Genomic DNA, 19699 nt, shown 5'->3' on the forward strand with positions numbered 1-19699 from the left:
GTGTTGCGCGAGAATGTATTTTTTTCTGAAATAACCTCTCGCTACTATGTAGTGTGTTACTAGGTACTTTGAGCTCCTTGTTTAATAAGCGTAAAAGGACCGCAAGGGTTGTTTAATAATATATTTACACGTCTGAAAATATCCTACGAATAATTGCGTGTTTCCCTTTTCAAAGATGGCCGCAGAGGCGCTCTTTCCATACGCCGCTGCCTGTCACGTGGCCATGGGCTGCAGCGTTGTGCAATGTTGCCCTTCGCCTGATTGGTTGGCTGTGTGCGGGGTTGAGCGCTGCGCAGGGGATTTCGCTGGTGCTGAGACCGCGGCACTTCTAGCACTGCGTCATATTATGTCGTCCCAGGTGGAAACGGCGGCTGCTGCGGATTCCCAGGAGTCCGGGAAGTTGGACGGCTGTGGACAGGTAATAGGAGGAAGCCGGACACGCTGCTTAGTTGTGTATGTGTGGTGCCCCCGGGGGGCAGGGGGGTACACGAGGAAGGAGAGCTCACACACCACCTGTCACATTGGCTGTATGGCTCTGCTCCATGGCCGCCAAAGTCACTGTGTACTCCGCAACGTGAGCCGTGTTTACTAAGAGGAGGGAGGGGGATAAACTTGTCTACTCTCACCGACTCTACCATTCTTTCTCAGCCCAGAGACACCGAGCTCTGATTGGGTGCTGGGATATACTTACATAAGCCTGCCTTCTATGATCTCTAAGCACCCTGAGCATAACGACATACAGCCAGGGCGATCTTTGCTCCACACCACCTCCCATCGCTCCCACTACATTGTTTGTCTTCACAAGGATTAAAAGTTTTGGGATTTTTTTACATTTATGGTTAAACCTAATTGAGCCCCGTTCACATTGGCGAGATTGCTGTGTCCAATCGGAGCGGGGCTCTGGTGGCACGCGCCCCAGATCTCGAGTACGTGATTTTGCGCAGCCGGGTTGCCCTTCCGCAGTATATATGCGGCAGTGCTAAGGAAGTAGTCCACCCTAACACTAAGGGTTCTTTCACACAGGCTTTGTGCCCGATGGGCTCTGTTTTGCTCAGCAGGGGTAGATCCGCTGAGCAGGCGGGTGACAGGTCCATCTCCGCTCTCTGTGCTGATACGGACCTGTCAGATCCAGGCTTTCCTCTATGGGAGATCGGATGAAAACAGACCACCTGAATGTTTTCACCAGATCCGATCCTCCGGATGGATGGAAAATAGGGTTTCCATTAGGGATGCACAGATCTAACTTTTTTTGGACCCGATACCGATATCTGGTGTTGTGAAATCGCAGATACCGATCCGGAGCTACACACAAAGCAAGCGGCTGCAGTACAGAGCAAAGCCGCTGCTTCATGTGTGTGGCTCCTCCATTCACAGGCACAGTGCATCTGATATCACTCCGCCTGTGAGCCGGACCTATACAGGAAGTAGCGGCTCCCATACTACTACTACACCTTATAAGGGTGAGCTGAGCCGTTATTCAACAAAAACTGGATCGGCCAGTGGATCGGTCAATGTTACCGATCCATCTAAAATGGCCATATTGGCGCCGATATCCAATCCGAATATCGGATCGGTGCATCCCTAGTTTCCATCTGTCTGGATTTCACGGACAGGATCAGATCGGATGTCGGCGGACTTTTCACCGCTGACACCTGCTGCTCCATAGGGGTGCATGGAGTGTCTGATCAGGTCCACCTAAAAAAACTGGCAGACGGACCTGATCAGAAAGTCTGTGTGAAGGGACCCTTAAATCGCTACATCTGCAGGCATCCACAATCTCCACTGCATGGAACCGTACCGGTTCGGCACGCTTTTGTGCTTTTCCACTGCTGGTACCGCATGGTATAGGGTCGGAACGGTACGGTACGGTATAGGTTTGCTTTTCCACTGCATGGAACCGAACGGTACGGCTCTGAAAAAACAGTACCTACTCGATTGTGGTTCCAACAGGTACCAAACTGGTACCATATCCCACAATCCTTTGCATGCAGTCACTACTAGCCACTGATTGGTCAGAGAATCCCACCCACTTAACTTAGTACTACTTTAGTGGAAACGCAAACCTATACCGTACCGAACCGTTCCGACACTATACCATGCGGTACCAGCAGTGGAAAAGCAAACCGGGCCAAGCAGGGCCGAGTAGAGCCGAGCCGGTACTTGCAGTGGAAAAGTGCCATAAGCTTAATCTATCTAGCCCTGTAAAAAAAAAAAAAAAAATCAGTATACATACCTTTTGTGAAGCCCTTCCAGTCCAACGCTGAGCTGTCAGCAATGGCTTCTCTGTGGAGGCGGGTGCAGGAGAGGCAGCCAACAATGGAAGCCCCATAGTAACTCTATGGGTGATGTCACATTCAATTCATTTCCCAGCTGTTTTTGGCTGTGTCCTCTGCAGAGCTTCCGCCGCAGGAGACCTGACCAGAGAAGCTTCAGAAAAAAGTATGTATACTGATTTCTTCTTTACAGGGCTAGTTAGGTTAGTCTTAGATTGTGGATGTGGACATACCCTTTAAAGATTTCTGCTGCGGCTATGTGCATTGACGGGCACCATTCACTATAACAAGTTGCGCACAAAGTGCATCCAGCAGCGATCACTGTAGGTATTCTCTGGCTGTGCAGAGAATCGGCGATAGCTGTGGCCGCCAGTAACCTGTCTTTATAGTAAAGGGGGCCAGCGGCTGCTCGGTGCCGCAGCAGAAATCTTTGACTCCTGCTGCTACAATTTACTCTGACCAAAAACGCTTGTGTCTATATGTATTCTAAGAGCCTTTTAGGCCCCTTTCACACAAGCGGTTAGATTTCAGCTTTTAGCTGAGGAAAGAGTAACTTATTTACCACAGCTAAATGCAGACAATGCATCCCTATGGCCCCGTTCACACACTGCATTTAGCAACATTTTCATAACCTACAGTTTTGTGCATTTAGGAAAAATAGTTGACAACGTCCAGGAACAATGTACCACAGCTAACCGATTATCGGTAAAGCCGATTATCGGAGGGCCGATATTCACTTATACCGATATATCTGTATCGGCCCGGAACTGGGTGATATTCCAAATATTGCTCATGTTAGGGTAAAATGATGTCACATAGCATAATTCCTTTTACAAATGTTACTGAATATGCCACTCGCATATGTACAAAAGATATAAGCAATTCCACATTAGCAGATCTGCTGGCAGATCGGTATCTCTCACCCACTTGCCGTAAGTGATACCGCTCCGTTCGGCATCCACTCAATACCGCTCCGTCTCTCTCACCCACTCCATCTCCCACCCATCCGATACTTCTCCGTCTCTCACCTGCTCACTGTAAGTGACACCTGGGTGATACCGCTCCGACCGGCATATGATCTCGGAGGTCACGGTGTGACCTCTGAGATTGTATGCCGGACGGAGCAGTATCACCCGGCTGTCACTTACGGCAAGTGGGTTAGAGATGGAGCGGTATCGAGTGGGTTCCCCGCGGAGCGGTATCACCCGGGTATCATGTATGGCAAGTGGGTGAGAGATACCGATTTGCCAGCAGATCTGCTAATGTGGAATTGCTTATATCTTTTGTACATATGTGAGGGCATATTCAATAACATTTGTAAACTGAATTATGCTATGTGACATAATTTTACTCTGACGTGAGCATCCCCACCTAATGGTTGGAGGAGGAGAAGACCCGTCTCGGACCCTGACATAGGATGTACAAAGTATCGGCTAATACCGATACGTTGTGACCAATATATCGGTATCGGCCCTGAAAAAAACATATCGGTCTATCCCTATATAAAAGCAGGTAATTGCAGTACAAAGAAAAATAAGTGAACAGTTGCTATACAAAAGGCAAGAATTTACTACCGCAGCTAAACGCAGCCCCATGTAAACGCAAGTAATCGCACATAATCGCAATGTACAAATGTGAATAATCTTTGTGCCAGGAGTGTTGAAATTTCAAAATAACAAAACATGCTTTTACAAGCGGCACAACAACCGTCCGTGTGAAAAGGGCATTAACATGCGTGCTCAGTCTTATTTCATCTGTCAGTTTTTCTGATAGATCCAGACTGAGCTACAACATACAGTTACCAGCCACTTTATTAGATACACCTTGTTAGTACCGGGTTGCCCCCCCCCCTTTTTGTCTTCAGAACTGCTTAAAAGTGATTGTAAAGTCATGTTTTTTTTTTTTTTTAACAAAAATGTTATACTTACCTGCTCTATGCAGTTGGTTTTGCACAGAGCAGCCTGGATCCTCCTCTTCTCGGGTCCCCCTTTGACTCCCCTGGCCCCTCCCTCCTGTTGAGTGTCCCCACAGCAAGCAGCTTGCTATGGGGCCACCCAAGCAGAGTCACAGCTTCCTGTGTCCATTCAGACATAGGCCCATGACCCGCCCCCCCTATCTCTCTCCTGATTGGCTGAATGATTTTGATTGACAACAGCGGGAGCCAGTCACGCCATGCTGCTGTCTCAGCCAATGAGGAGGGGAGTCCCAGGCAGCTTAGACACTCCTGCAACATCGCTGGATAAAGATGGGCTTCGGTAAGTATGAGGGGGGGCTGCTGCACACACAAGGTTTTTTTATCTTAATTAATAGAATGCATTAAGATAAAAAAAAAAAAAAAACCTTTTGCCCTTACAATCCCTTTAATTTTTTTGTGGCATAGATTCAACAAGGTGTTGGAAACATTCTTCAGAGATTTTGGTCCATAGTGACATGATCGCATCACGCAGTTGCTGCAGATTTGTCAGCTGCACATCCATGATGTGAATTTCCCATTCCTCCACATCCCAAAGGTGCTCTATTGGATAGAGATCTGCTGACTGTGGAGGCCATTGGAGTACGATGAACTCATTGTCATGTTCAAGAAACCAGTGGTGAGATATGAGCTTTGTGACATGGTGCATTATCCTGCTGGAAGAAGCCCTCAGAAGATGGGTACATCTACATTGTATTCATAAAGGGATGGACATGGTCAGCAATAATACTCAGGTAGGCTGTGGCATTTAAACGATGCTCCATTGTTACTAAGGGGCCCAAAGTGTGCCAAGAAAATATCCCCCACACCATCACCACACCAGCCTGAACCTTTGATACAAGGTAGGATGGATCATGCTTTCAAGTTGTTTTTGGCAAATTCTGACCCTACCATCTGAAATTGAGACTCATCAGGCCAGTCAATGTTTTTCCAATCTTCTATTGTACGATTTTGGTGACCCTGTGTAAATTGTAGCCTCAGTTTCCTGTTTTTAGCTGACAGGAGTGTTCAGCAGCTCTGCCGATGCCCCCACGCTTGGTAGTAAGGCCCAGCTCTGTCGATGACCCCCCCCGCGTGGTAGTAAGGCCCAGTTCTGGTTTGCTGATCCTTCTCTCTCTGGTCCCTGTTCACCTTCCGCTATATTGCTCCCACACAACGTGTGGGATTGCTAGTTTCTCCTGCGCCGGTCCTCCTGCACTGCCGCTCAGTCCTCTTTCTCCAATCCCTGCTCCCTTTCTGCTATAGCGTTCCCATGTTGCACACCACGTCTGTGCCATCTGCTAGTCCAGTCATTCGTGCAGGACCCTTTTTTGGTTCGAACCAGAATCAAATCACATGGGTGTTCACACCCATGCCATCAGATTCCTGTCTGAATTGACAGTTCGCACTGCAATATGCAGACTACTCTGGGGGGGGGGGGGGGGTTGTAATTAACTTTGTATTGACACTCCCAGCAGTTCACATATGGCAGTGTGAACTGCGAGTCGGGTGCGATGCGGGAACCTGCTGTGGATTCGCATTGCACCAATGTGAACCGTCGCTAATACTGCTTTAAAGCATATCTCCAACTTTTTAGTGTTTTAAAGTGGTTGTAAATGCATAAGGTTTACCTTAATGTATTCTCTGGATTATGGTAAAAATCATAATCGGCTCCCCCCCCATCCCCCACAACCTGGCTCCTATTTTGATCCAGCGCTGTGCCCAAGAGCAGCATCAGTGCACTCTCTCATCACATTGACTCCTGCTAATGTCAATCAAATTCTGTGAGGAGGAAGAGAGGGTTATATACGCACTGCACTGTACCAAAAGTAGTGCATGCACTACTTTTGGAAACTTGCTGCAATTGGATTGCATGGTACTTGTGTACCATGCAATGTTGTTTTTTTTATTATTATTGTAGATACCATAGGATTAGGTGTGAAGCTGGCCATACACAATTAGATTTTAATTTGAACCAAAAAATATATATCATTTTCTCCATAAATGAGGAGTAAGGAGCCAGTTGTACAGTTACTGATCACTGTAATCGCCAAACCCAGGCTGTCACTGTGATCATGTCAGTCCTCTTGTCCCTCGATTTGTAAATTTGAGACTTGAACCTGTCAGTGACAGCTCATTCTCCATGATGGGAGCACACTGTGCAGCTTGCTACCAGCACAAGCACAGATAGTCACATATGTGGCCACATGGAAGAGGACTCATCTTTGTGAGGCTGCTTCTGTGTGTACACCTGTTAGGAACAGGTTCAAATCCTCTTAATCAGGCTGAGATTTGAACGATTAATGGGCAGGCTGAATGTAACAAGATGGGGGAATCGTGTGAATCAAGAAATTTGCACTGTATATGGTCGGCCTAACTCTAGAAAAAGTAAATTAAAATATCCACCCAGCCCCAGCTGATGCAGAATGTAATGTTTGGTTAACTAAGGGATAATGTAATATAGATACTTAAAGCGGAGTTCCACCCAAAAGTGGAACTTCCGCTCATTTGCTCCCCCCCCCCCCCCCCCTCTGGTGCCACATCCACCCTCTGGTGCCACATTTGGCACCTTTCAGGGGGGAGAGGGGAAAGGGTACCTATTTTTGACAGGTACCCTTCCCCACTCTGTCCCTCAGAAGTTTGGCCCCCACCTCCTTCCCCCGCAGCCAAGCCAATCGAAATGCGCAGCGTGCTTCGCACATGTGCAGTAGGGACCTGACTGTGAAGCCAGAAGGCTTCACTGCTGGGTTCCCTTACCGGCGATGGCGGCGGCAGCACCTGACAGCCGACGAAAACATCGGCTGCGGTGCCGACATCGCTGGACTCCAGGACAGGTAAGTGTCCCAATATTAAAAGTCAGCAGCTACAGTTATGTGTAGCTGCTGACTTTTCATTTTTGGAGGGGGAGGCTGGAACACCGCTTTAACTTTAATCCAAGGTCCCACTGTCTCCCTACCTGACAGTTTCAGTTATGACAGTTGGTCAGCCCAAGTTGCTCCTCTTGCTGATTTCCAATGTCGCCACTTTCACTGATGTCATCATACATTTTACGTGATGACATAAGAGTCAAGGTTAGGTGACTGCTGTGCTCTTTATTACATAATCCTCTAGTAAAATGAGCATTTATCAGATTCAGCTGAAAATTGCAAGACTGGCTGTGAGTTAAGTCTAAAAGCAGAGAAAGCCCTCCGCAAAGTTATGAGGGAATTGTAGTCTCTAAAGCTGGCCATACATTATACAATTTTCTTATTAAATTTCTTTTAGATTTACCTTCCACTATATAGTGCAAGGGTCCTCCTGAGTGCATACAAATTGAAAGGGTTTAGGTTTGACCTCATATTATATGGTAAAAGAAAATTGTACCAGAGCATTGTATAATGTATGGCCAGCCTAACACTGCCCACGTTTTCTTGAAAACAATTACCAACATCCTAGCCCAGTGTATTCCCTCCTCACTAGTAAACATTGGGCATATTGCTAGGGATACATACCTTTTTGTTTTAGATGGGCTCTATTTTCCTTTACATTGGATTTGCTGGCTTTTTTTTTTCCCCCTCTTGAGAGAAGTGTATTCTGACCATGCCAATGTAATGGCACCTATTGATATGGATGGAATTTGTTCAAGTACCATTGTAAGAAAGGCAGCAGCTGGAAATCTAGCAGAGAGGGAGCTATTGTTGGTTTTGCGAATAGGGTAAAATAATTTATTGATATACAATAAAACGCCCTTAATGTTAAAACTGCATGTTTTCTCTTGGAAGTCTATTTTTTTTTTCTCCTTGAAGTGAGTGATTGGTTATCATATCACATCCAGTTCAACTCCTGTTGGATTACCCAAGATTATCCTAATTTGTTGTGCCATCTGTCTCTTGCAGATTATGAATATTTACTGCTCACTCAAATCTGTTGGTGCTTCAAGGGCAACTCCTATTTTGTAGGAATAAAGCTCTTGTAAAGTCAAACGATTATTTCTTTATATTAAAATTAAAAAATATATCATACTTACCTGCTTTGTGCAGTGGTATTGCACGGAGTGGCCCCTTTTGGGGTCCCCGCTAGTGCTGTCTGCTCCTACACCTCTATTTGCACCCCAGCAGCAAGTTGCTTGCTATGGGGGCACACATGCGGGCTCACTTCAAGCCGGATTTTGAGCATCTATCAAAGCACATGGCGTGGCTCGGCCCCAATCCCTGCTCTCTCCTCACAGGATTGGATTGACAGTGGCACCCACTGCTGCCTGATACTCCTGTAGAAAGAGAGACAGGGGATAAGGACTACAGTGGGGCACAGCACTGGATTGATACAGGACTCGGGTAAGTAATTGTGGGGGAGAAGCTGCTAGTGGAAGGGTTTTTTTTTTTTTTTTTACCTTTATTATAGGTTTACCTGTAGGTGCAAGTGGTGTTTACTTCCACTTCAAAATACTAGGGTTTGTTTTCCAGAATGCAGGTTTTAATATGTACGTAATAGAATATCCTGGTGGACTGACTAGACATTTACTGTATACACAGTCTCTTGAAAGAGCAAAGGTTTGTATAACCTAAAATAAGTTCTGCCCTTGTCAGTGGTAAAAGCAAAGTTAGACCTAGCATGTAAGTATCCTATGCTCTTTTTGCTATATTTATGTTGCCCATATCCTGTACCTAATCTGCATGAAGCTGATAGTGGAAAAAAGATCTAGCCATGGCATTTGTCTTCACAGATGTAAAGAAAGAGTCTGCTAAGCAAGATTTGTATCTAAACTAAGCCAAATAGCACAACCTCAATGTAGTTTATGAAAAACAACCCTTTCTGTACAAAAACACACTGATGTACACTTCATCACTACACTTTACCAAAAGTTTTTGCACGCCTGCCTTTACACGCACATGAAGTTTAATGGCATCCCAGCCTTCATCCGTAGGGTTCAATATTGAGTTGGCCCACCCTTTGCAGCTATAACAGATTCAACTCTTCAGGGAAGGCTGTCCACAAGGTTTAGGAGTGTGTCAATGGGAATGTTTGACCATTCTTCCAGAAGCGTATTTGTGAGGTCAGGCACTGATATTGGATATGAGAGCCTGGCTCGCAGTCTCCGCTCTTATTCACCCCAAAGGGGTCAGGTATCGGGTTGAGGTCAGGACTCTGTGCAGGCCAGTCAAGGTCCTCCACCCCAAACTCGCTCATCTGTCTTTATGGAGCTTGCTTTGTGAACTGGTGTGCAGTCATGTTGGAACAGGAAGTGGCCATCCCCAAATTGTTCCCACAAATATGGGAGCATGAAATTGTCCAAAATGTCTTGGTATGCTGATGCCTTAAGACTTCTCTTCACTGAAACCAATGGGCCATACACACTATAAGATTTTCTGAAGACTTTTTCCTTTATACTTACCAAAACCATATAATATGAGGTCAAACCTAAACACTTTCAATTTGTATGCAATCTGGCAGGCCCTTGCACTACATAGAAAAGGTAAATCTGAAGGAAAAAGTCTTGAGAAAATCTTATAGTGTGTATGGCCCTTAAGAGCCCAAGCCCAACCCCTGAAAAACAACCCCACATAATAATCCCCCCTCCACCAAATGATTTGTACCAGTGCACAAAGCCAGGTCCATAAAGACATGGATGAGCGAGCCATTCACGTTCATGTGCGTATAAAGGCAGATGTCCCAATACTTTTGGTATTCTAGTGTATTTTAAGACCCCCCTTCACAAAAGTTAGTACACCCCCACATTTTTGTACATATTTTATTATATCTTTTCATTAGACAACACTGAAGAAATTGCACTTTGCAACAATGTAAAATAGTGAGTGTACAGCTTGTATAACAGTGTAAATCTGCTGTCCCCTCAAAATAACTCAACACACAGCTATTAATGTCTAAACCGCTGGTAACAAAAGTGAGTACACCCCTAAAGTGAAAATGTCCAAATTGGGCCCAAAGTGTCAATATTTTGTGTGGCCATCATTATTTTCCAGCACTGCCTTAACCCTCTTGGGCATGGAGTTCACCAGAGCTTCACAGGTTGCCACTGGAGTCCTCTTCCACTCCTCCATGACAACATCACAAAGCTGGTGGATATTGGAGGATGCCCCACAGATGCTTAATAGGGTTTAGGTCTGGAGACATACTTGGCACTGGCCAGTCCATCACCTTTACCTCAGCTTTTTTAGCAAGGCAGTGGTTGTCTAAGAGGCGTGTTTGGAGTCGTTATGTTGGAATACTGTCAAAATGTTTTTTCCTGCGCTATGGAGCCTCAATAACTCTTAATTGCAGCTGCTTACAACCATGTGATTACTAAAACAACTTATCAACATAGCGCTAAAAAGGTGAAAATAAGTGGTAAGTGTAAATAAATCAGAATACAAATTAATATTAGAAGATATGTGGAATTTAGAAAATCTCACTATGGATTTCCTATCAATCTAACACATGTGATCAGTGACTTATTTAAGATGTAATTTGGTGCTAAACAATATGTTGAAACAAATACAAAAAGATATATAAAAAAAAAAGAAAAAAATTCCAGAAGAAGTCCAAAAATCAGCAAATGTCCAGTGAAAGAAGGTGCAGCATGCTCTGTGCTGTCTTTATAAAACACAAATTAGTGCCAATCCGTGAGATAACATTCATGCAGGTCCACTCCCAATATATATTCCACTTACCAGACTCAGTGGACCCCATTCGCAATATTGCATGTGGGTCAATCGTTATGGTCCGGTAAGATTAGACATTAACTCTCCTGGTGGGTACTTAATCTTCTAATGGGTCCCCCAGTTACAGATGGACTTATGGGATGGAGTGTATATATCCCCAAGTGAACATATTTTCATAGGCCATAGAAGAAAAACATCTCCATAGTGTGATGGCGTTAAAAGATTTACTTTAAAAAAAGCAGAGCAACACTTACAATATAGTGGTCATAGAATCGCAGTTGGTTACAATGCAGAGGCTTCCGGGGAGCGCATGGCCACTTGGGGTGCGCACTTCCCTGTTTGCGTTCCACCGGTATCCGGAAATGACGTATTGGCGTATTTCCGGCTGGCGGCTCTACCAATACGGCTGCTTTTTTTAAAAATAAATCTTTAACCGCTATCACACTATGGAGATGTTTTTCTTCTATGGCCTATGAAAATATGTCCACTTTGCAATATCTACACTCCATCCCATAAGTCCATCTGTAACTGGGGGACCCATTAGAAGATTGAGTACCCACCAGGAGAGTTAATGTCTAATCTTACCGGACCATAACTCGATTGACCCACATGCAATAGTGCTAAAGGGTCCACTGGGTCTGGTAAGTGGAATATATATTGGGAGTGGACCTGCACATACTGCATGTCATCTCACGGATTGGCACTAATTTCTGTTTTATGAAGACAGCACAGAGCATGCTGCACCTTCTTTCACTGGACACTTGCTGATTCTCAGACTTTTTCGGGAATTGGGTTTTTTTTTTTTTTTTATATATCTTTTTGTATTTTTTTCAACATATTGTTTAGCACCAAATTACATCTTAAAGAGGAAGTAAACCCTCCTCTGCAACTTTTACCTATAGGTAAGCCTATGATAAGGCTTACCTATAGGTACTGTAAATATCTCCTAAACATGCACCGTTTAGGAGATATTTACCTTACATGCAGCCAGTGAAATCACTGGCGCATGCGCTCTGAAGGAACGGCCGCTGGTGCCGTTCCTTCAGAGCCCCGTGCTGTGACCGTCGGCTCCCGCGCGCATGCGCGGGAGTGACGTAATCATGGGGCTTCGTTCTAAGGTAAGTATATCATAATGAGCTAGTATTGGATGCATACTAGCTCATTATGTGTTTGTTTTTCAGGTGTACTTTTTGTAAAAAAAAATTCTGAGGTTTACAACCTCTTTAAATAGGTCACTGATCACATGTGTGAGATTTTCTAAATTCCACATTTTTTTCTGATATTAATTTGTATATGTTGGAATACTACCCTGCGGACCAGTTTCTGAAGGGAGGGGATCATGTTCTGCTTCACTGTGTCACAGTACATGTTGGCATTCATGGTTCCCTCAATGAACTGTAGCTCCCCAGGGCTGGCAGCACTCATGCAGCCTCAGACCATGACATTCCCACCACCATGCTTGACTGTAGGCAAGATACACTTGTCTTCACACTCCTCCCCTGGTCACACACGCTTGACCCCATCTGAACCAAATAGGTTTATCTTGGTCTCATCAGACCACAGGACATGGTTCCAGTAATCCATGTCCTTAGTCTGCTTGTCTTCAGCAAACTGTTTGTGGGTCTTCCTTCTGGGATGACAGGCATGCAGACCAATTTGATGCAGTGTGCGGGGTATGGTCTGAGCACTGACAGGCTGAACATCCCCCCCCCCCCTCCACCCCTTCAACCTCTGCAGCAGTGCTGGCAGCACTCATATGTCTATTTCCCAAAGACAACCTCTGGATATGACGCTGAGCACATGCACTCAACTTCTTTGGTCGACCATGGCGAGGCCTGTTCTGAGTAGAACCCTCCCTGTTAAACCGCTGTATGGTCTTGGCCACAATGCTGCAGCTCATCTTCAGGGTCTTCGCAGTCTTCTTATAGCCTAGGCCATCTTTGTGTTGAACAACAACTATTTTTCTCAGATCCTCAGAGAGTTCTTTGTCATGAGTTGTTGAACTTCCAGTGACCAGTATTAAAGAGTGACAGCGATAACACCAAATTTAACAGACCTGCTCCCCATTCACACCTGAGAAATGAGAACACTAACGAGTCACATGACATTGGGGAGGAAAAAGAGCTAATTGGGCCCAATTTGGACATTTTCATTTAGGGGTGTACTTAATTTTGTTGCCAGCAGTTTAGACATTAATGGCTGTGTGTTGAGTAATTTGGAGGGGGCAGCAAATTTACACTGTTATACAAGCTATACACTCACTACAAAGTGTTATTTCTTCAGTGTTGTCACATTAAACTATATAATAAAATATTTACAAAAATGTGAGGGGTGTACTCACTTTTGTGAGATAAGGTATAAAGCAGTACCTTGTGCCAAGGTACTGCATGCAATTTCATTAAGGTAGCCCATTCATTTAGACGGTACTTGCGTTGTGTGCTGAAACACACGGTCCTACCATTGATTGTGCATAATGGCAACACCCCTTTTGTGAAGCCAGCCTTAGACATATGGTAGCATTTAATACAAAAATGTATATATGGATAACCTGTCCTACTCCAAATGTGTCATGTGAGCAGGTCTAAATCAGAAACAAAAAAAAAGTTCCGCTCTCATGCAAATTATTATGGAGTTCTGTGCTTTGGGACAGAAAATGATAGTTTACTGGCTGTTTTGCTCCTTGCGATTTTAACGTTTTGATTCTTTGACCTGGAAAACACAAACAGAATGTAGTCAGAATATCTGATTTGAAAACCTGCCCCAGGCCTGTGACTCAGATGGCCAACGGGTATCCCACATCTGCGTGTGTACGCTGTGAAGGGAGCGTTGCTGATGCATCATAAATGACACATCGCACTGTTTACTGTTTTTTATATTTCAACTTTATTGAATTATCAAAAAATTACAGTAATTCCTCTTCAACACAGCAGTTTGTGATGCGGTGTACTGCATTGCCATGGTGGGAAGGTGAATTGTTTTTTTTAATGCGTTAGGCAAGGATGCCTAGCGCAGCCCAACACATATAGTGTGTATTGGGCCACTGGTGTTATTAGTATGTTTTACAGATAATTTGCTCATCATTTTCTTGTGAGTGGATAGAAAACAACATCTGTTAATCTGTTGGGGACTGTTGGTCAATCAATTACTGTTAGTTTGGAACAGCTCAAAAGCTGTACAGTAGTACAGCTTTGATTGAGAGCATAATTCGTTCCGGAAACATGCTTGTAATCCAAAGCAAATTTCCCCATAAGAAATAATGGAAACTTAGATGATTCATTCCACAACCATTTATTCATAAACCCTTCAGTTTATAGTCCATATAAAAACATTATAGCAATGTGATAGGTTGTGTAACCATAAAATGTCCATTCACAAATGGCAGCCTCCCAAAGGGGATTAGACGCAAAATCCAGCAGAAGCTACAGTGTATAAAAGAGAAGAGAGGAGCCTCTAAGTGTAGCAATATGGTTCCATTTAATGAAGGTAAAACATTTAGCAACTCACATGGTTGATGATTAAAAGAGGCACATCTAAGTATGCAGGCATCCGGGGTAAATCTGTCCACATGGACCATCCTCCGCACCGCTGTCAGTCTGCAAACATGACCGGAAAGACTACCCTGCAGTAGAGTGATCTGAAAGTGGGGCTTGAAACGCTCGTGGAGCGCAGTGTGGAAGGGATGACGTTGGTGCTGCGGAGGACAGTCTGTGGACAGCTTTACCCCAGATGCCTGCATACTGAGGTGTGCCTCTTTTAATAATCAACCGTGTGAGTTGCTAAATGTTGTACCTTAATTAAATGTAACCATATTGCTACACTTCTCTTCTCTTCTACTCTTCTACTCAGTTGTGACATGACGCTACTTGTATATCAAAACATTGCTTGTTTATCAAGTAAGAATTTATAAAAAAAAAAGTTGCTTGTCTTGCAAAACGCTCTCAAACCAAGTTACTCTCAATTCAAGGTTTTACTGTATTTACTAATAAAATGGTTGCACCTGCTTGTGTATGCAGTCACTGTGGGATAACTTTTGCCATTCTGATGATCCCTATCAATAGTTCATTTCAAGGTTTTAGGATACCAAAGACCTAAATCTCTTAACTGGGCAAAATCAAAAGTTCTCCCTGCAGCAGGGCTTCCCTACACACTGCAAGGGTTAAATGCTCATTTTGATCTAGAGCAAACAAACAGACCAACTTACCTTATTTGTTCTCCTCTTCTCTCCAATGCTCAGGGTTGTGGGTGTGCCCTCATTTACAATGCAGGACTGCTGGTCCCGTAATGGACAGGATGATGTCAGAGTGTCTGTGACCAACAGAGTGCTTTATGGTACTAACTGATGCATTGTTGTTTTTTTTTACATGCACCTGACTTGATCTTTTGGTTATCTTGGGAGTGGATATATTTTACACTTCCTTAGAAAAGAGAAAAAAAATGTACATATAAATATAATTCATTTTTCATGACCGCACAGAAAATCTCCGTGCTGGAGACTGGGGCAGATGTTCTAAATCTAAACCATCCCCACTCCACATCCAACCCTGGTTGAGAGGACCCTACTGGTGAGTGATAGAGCAGGTCTGGGGAAAGGAAGTTCTGACCTCCTGTTTTGTTATCCTGCTGGTTGGGGAAAGTGCATGAGGATGGTGGTGGGGGGGAGACCATAAAGAGGAAATTGGCTGCACTGGAGACTACAGGGTGACTAGGCAGAAACAAAAAAAAAAAAAACAGATGAAGAGAAACCCAAGTGGCATGGCTCATGGTGCACCTAGGGCAGTAATGGTGAACCTTGGCACCCCAGATGTTTTGGAACTACATTTCCCATAATATTCAACTACACTGCAGAGTGCAGTCATGGGAAATGTAGTTCCCAAACATCTGGGGTGCCAAAGTTCACCATCACTGACCTAGGGTATTAAAATGGGCATACTGTAAAAACACAACTAAGGGAAGCCATAATAGGTTCCTGCTGCCTTTGGTGTACTTACTGGGAGGTGGGTGCATGGGCCTGACTCACTGTCACTGCGTATAAACGCATGCAAAAGTCTCCTATGCAGCTGGCTTGCTAAGGCGACACTCGCTAACAGACGGGGTCCCAGTGGCTTGTTACTGGCCACAGAGGGGAAAAAAAGGCAGTTTCAAAAAGAAGATTCACACAATGTAAGTATGGACTTCTCCCCAAAAAAGAAAAATTTGAAATTTTGAATATAATTTTAAGCTACTATTGTACATGTACTGTATTTAAATAAAAAAAAAAAAAAAAACTATAATTCTTTAAAGATTGATCAATTTCTGACTGTCTACAGGGTTTCCAGCTCTTTGAAACGTGAAGAACGTCTACTAGGATACACCCTCTATTTAACTGCAACTGGGATTTTGTCAATTATGTTAATTGAGCTACTTCTGTATTATACAATACTTGCATTTTTACTGGCTAAGGAAATATAACACAAAGGACAGACGTGTAGTAAGCTGAAGACCTTTGCTTTTATTTAAAGTAGAAATGTGCCTACCCAAAGCAGGCAAAGTAATAGGCTCACTTCATAACAATAGGCAACTCTGTATTTCCCCTCCCCAACATCCCTCTCGTGCTTTGCACTAGGAGAGTCCCAGAAATATGTACCTCATGCTAGTTCAGTATTATTGAAGATGTGCGTATGCTGTGTGTTTTTCCATACCAAGAAATGCACACATTTATTAGCGCACAGGGAAGGTAGCTACAGGATGATTGTGCCTGATAGGAAACAAACTTGTCAGTTTGTTTTGACAAGGGAAAAACAGTTCACTTTAACCACTCTAAGACCGGAAGGATTTGCCCCCTTAATGACTAGGCCCTATTTTGCCCTTTTTCGGCACTGCCTTATTTTAATGGACAATTGCGTGTCGTGCGATGCTGTACCCAAATAAAATTGATGTCCTTTTTTTTTTTTTTTTTTTCCCCACAAATTGAGCTTTCTTTTGGTGGTATTTGATCACCTGTGCGATTTTTTTTTTTTTTTTTTTTATTTTTTTTATTTTTTGTGTGATTTATTTTTTGCGCTATCATATATCGCTGTCATATAGCAGAATGTAAAAAATATTTGGGTTTTTTTTTTTTCAAAATCTTTTACGGCAAGTGGGTGAGAGATGCCGATCTGCCAGCAGATCTGCTAATGTGGAAGTGCTTATATCTTTAATTTGTACATATGTGAGTGGCATATTCGGTAACATTTGTAAACGGAATTATGCTATATGACTTCATTTTACCCTGACATGAGCAATATTTGGAATATCGGCAATATTGGCCAGTTCCAGGGCTGATACAGATATATTGGCAAGTCAATATCCGCCCTCGATATATTGGTCTTGCCGATAATCAGGCGATCCCCAACTCACTGCAATGATTTTAAATCCCTACTGCAGTAAGTGCGAATTAAACTGCTAGAAAAAAAGCTAGACAGTGGGGAGTCAGTGGACTACTGCTGCAGTAATGATTTAAAACGATTGCAGCAGTGAGTGGCCCACCACTGCTGACTCCAATCCACTGTCTAGCTTTTTTTTCTAGCAGTTTTGCACTGACTGCAGCACAGCGCAATCAGTGCAAAACTGCGAGGAAAAAAATCTTGATTGTGAAATGGATTGGAGTTAAGTGGACAGACACTAGTACTATACTACTACACTTTCAATACTCCCAGTTAGAGGTTGTAAACCCAGTTTTTTTTTTTTTTTTTCACCCTGAAAGAGAAACGCATAATGAGCTAGTATGCATCGCATACTAGCTCATTATGAAATACTTACCTTAGAACGAGCCCCCGCCGTGCCGCCCGCTTACCTCTGATGGGCGACATGTTCAGTCGCCCGTCTTCTGGGCTCGCGGCATCCGGCCATCTGATTGGCCGGAGCCGATGTGACGTCACGCACGCGTGCGGGAGCCGACGGTCACGGCACGTCACTGGCTGCATGTAAGGTAAATATCTCCTAAACGGTACATGTTTAGGAGATATTTACAGTACCTATAGGTAGGCCTTATCATAGGCTTACCTATAGGTACAACTTGCAGAGGAGGGTTTACTTCCTCTTTAAGTAGAACAATATTCTAGTGCAGAAAGCATAACATTTCAGCATTTTCACCAGTTAAACGGCTTCTTTTTTTTCATAAATTGTTGCCACTTCACTAAAAACACGCTCACTTGGTACAGAGGAAGGAGGAGCAGAAAGGTATCTTCTAGCATGAGAAGCAAGTCTTTTGTAGCGTGCCTCATTTTCTTTCCACCACTGAAGAGGATCACCACTTCTGTCAATTACTGATTCCTTCAAATAGAGATGAAGTTCATCATCCAGGCTCATTATTGCAGATTCAGAAGAATCCTCCGCATGAGGCCCAAATAAAACACTGAACATGGCATTTATTTGACCAGGATGAGGTTTCTCTTCTGTCCGTTGTCTTTTTTGGACATTTTTCTCCTGCATCCATGGTCTTCCACATTAGAAACCTGCTGTTCTTGACTTTTCTTTTCGGCAGGATCCTCCTGCACCTCCTGTTGAATATCTTCTGTCAGCTATTGTTTTGCCTTGGCCAATGCATCATCAGAAGAGAGAGGATGATTCTTGTATCGAGGATCCAAAAGACATGCAAGCACAACATTTTTATTCTCTTCATGCTTCTCAAAACATTTGGCGATGCTGTCCCTCATGGCTTGCTTACATGTTTTAATGCCACGTGTATTGGGTCTTTCATTCTGTTTGAAGAAGCATCTTCAGCACTTTCACACATGAGATGACGGATGACACAGATGAGTCGTAATGACTTGCCTCTAGTGTCACTTCCTCTATGGGGAGGAGGGTCTCAATGACATTGGCTATAATCAGCAGTAGGACAAGAATATCCTCCATATTCACCTGAATATATGGTAGGAGCTCGCTTCTGCTCCAGCATTCTTTGCAGCATGTGAAGTGTTGCGTTCCATCATGTTGGAACAGCGTTAATCAAGTTGTTTTTGGGTAGGCCAAGGTCTTCCTGAATGCACCTCAGTTGCTGCTTGGCAAGGATTGAATGGTGGAACTAGCCAGTGCACCTCTTCAGCATGCTAATTATATCAGGCAAAGCTCTCTGGTCTGACAGTCCATCATTTACCACAAGTTGGAGGGTGTCTGACACTTGAGCAAGTCTCATTCCTTTCACCATGTTCACTCCGCTGTCTCGAAGCACAAGCATCACTCGGTCTTTGGTGATTTCCCCATAGCATGCCTAGAAACCTTTCTCCAATGTACTCCCCAGTGTGGCATCCTTGCATCACCTTTGTATTCAACACCAAATGCCTTCTTGTCCATCCGCTGTCAATGAAGTGGCATTTAAGAGTCATTAGTGATTCTGTTTGTCCTGACCAGCAGTCAGTCCTGAATGAGAGTGAGTTGCCAGCATTCTCTGGTTTCAGCATAGCTTTTACTTTCTCAATGACCTTTTGGTGAATCTTTCCCAGCATTTTGGTTCTATAAAACTTGTCACTCTTCAGTGTGTACCTTGGCTCAAGTATGGATATCAACTGCTTAAATCCAGAGTCAGACACCATTGTAAATGACTGGTCATCAGTGACCATCATCTCTGTGATTACTCTGTCCAGCAGTTGGGATCTTCCATCTGATTTTAGCCACCTGTTTTCTGTTTTTTCTGAAACATATCTGTAATTGTTGCCAGGGATAGTGATGTTTCACCTTGTGATTCATTTTGTTTTTCTGTTCTGCATGATACAATTCAACATGATCTCTTAGATGGGCCCAAAGATTTGACGTATTTTTGGTTTTTGCAGTTATTGATCCCATGCTTACATTGTTTGTGCACGTGTTGCACACTGCTGCTG

General features: G+C 43.9%; 1 protein-coding gene across 1 annotated transcript in view; it reads left to right on the forward strand.

Moving 5' to 3' along the window:
* Window positions 1-160: 160 nt before the first annotated feature.
* Window positions 161-19699, forward strand: part of TXLNG (taxilin gamma) — an 87322-nt gene continuing 67783 nt past the window's right edge. The window contains exon 1 of the mRNA XM_082246502.1: window positions 161-418. Within this exon, the coding sequence (XP_082102628.1) occupies window positions 176-418 (243 nt within the window). The 5' untranslated portion in view covers window positions 161-175. The remainder of the gene's footprint in view (window positions 419-19699) is intronic.

The sequence above is a fragment of the Pelophylax lessonae genome (assembly GCF_965119305.1).
Source record: "Pelophylax lessonae genome assembly, chromosome: 2".
Classification (NCBI taxonomy): Eukaryota; Metazoa; Chordata; class Amphibia; order Anura; family Ranidae; genus Pelophylax; species Pelophylax lessonae.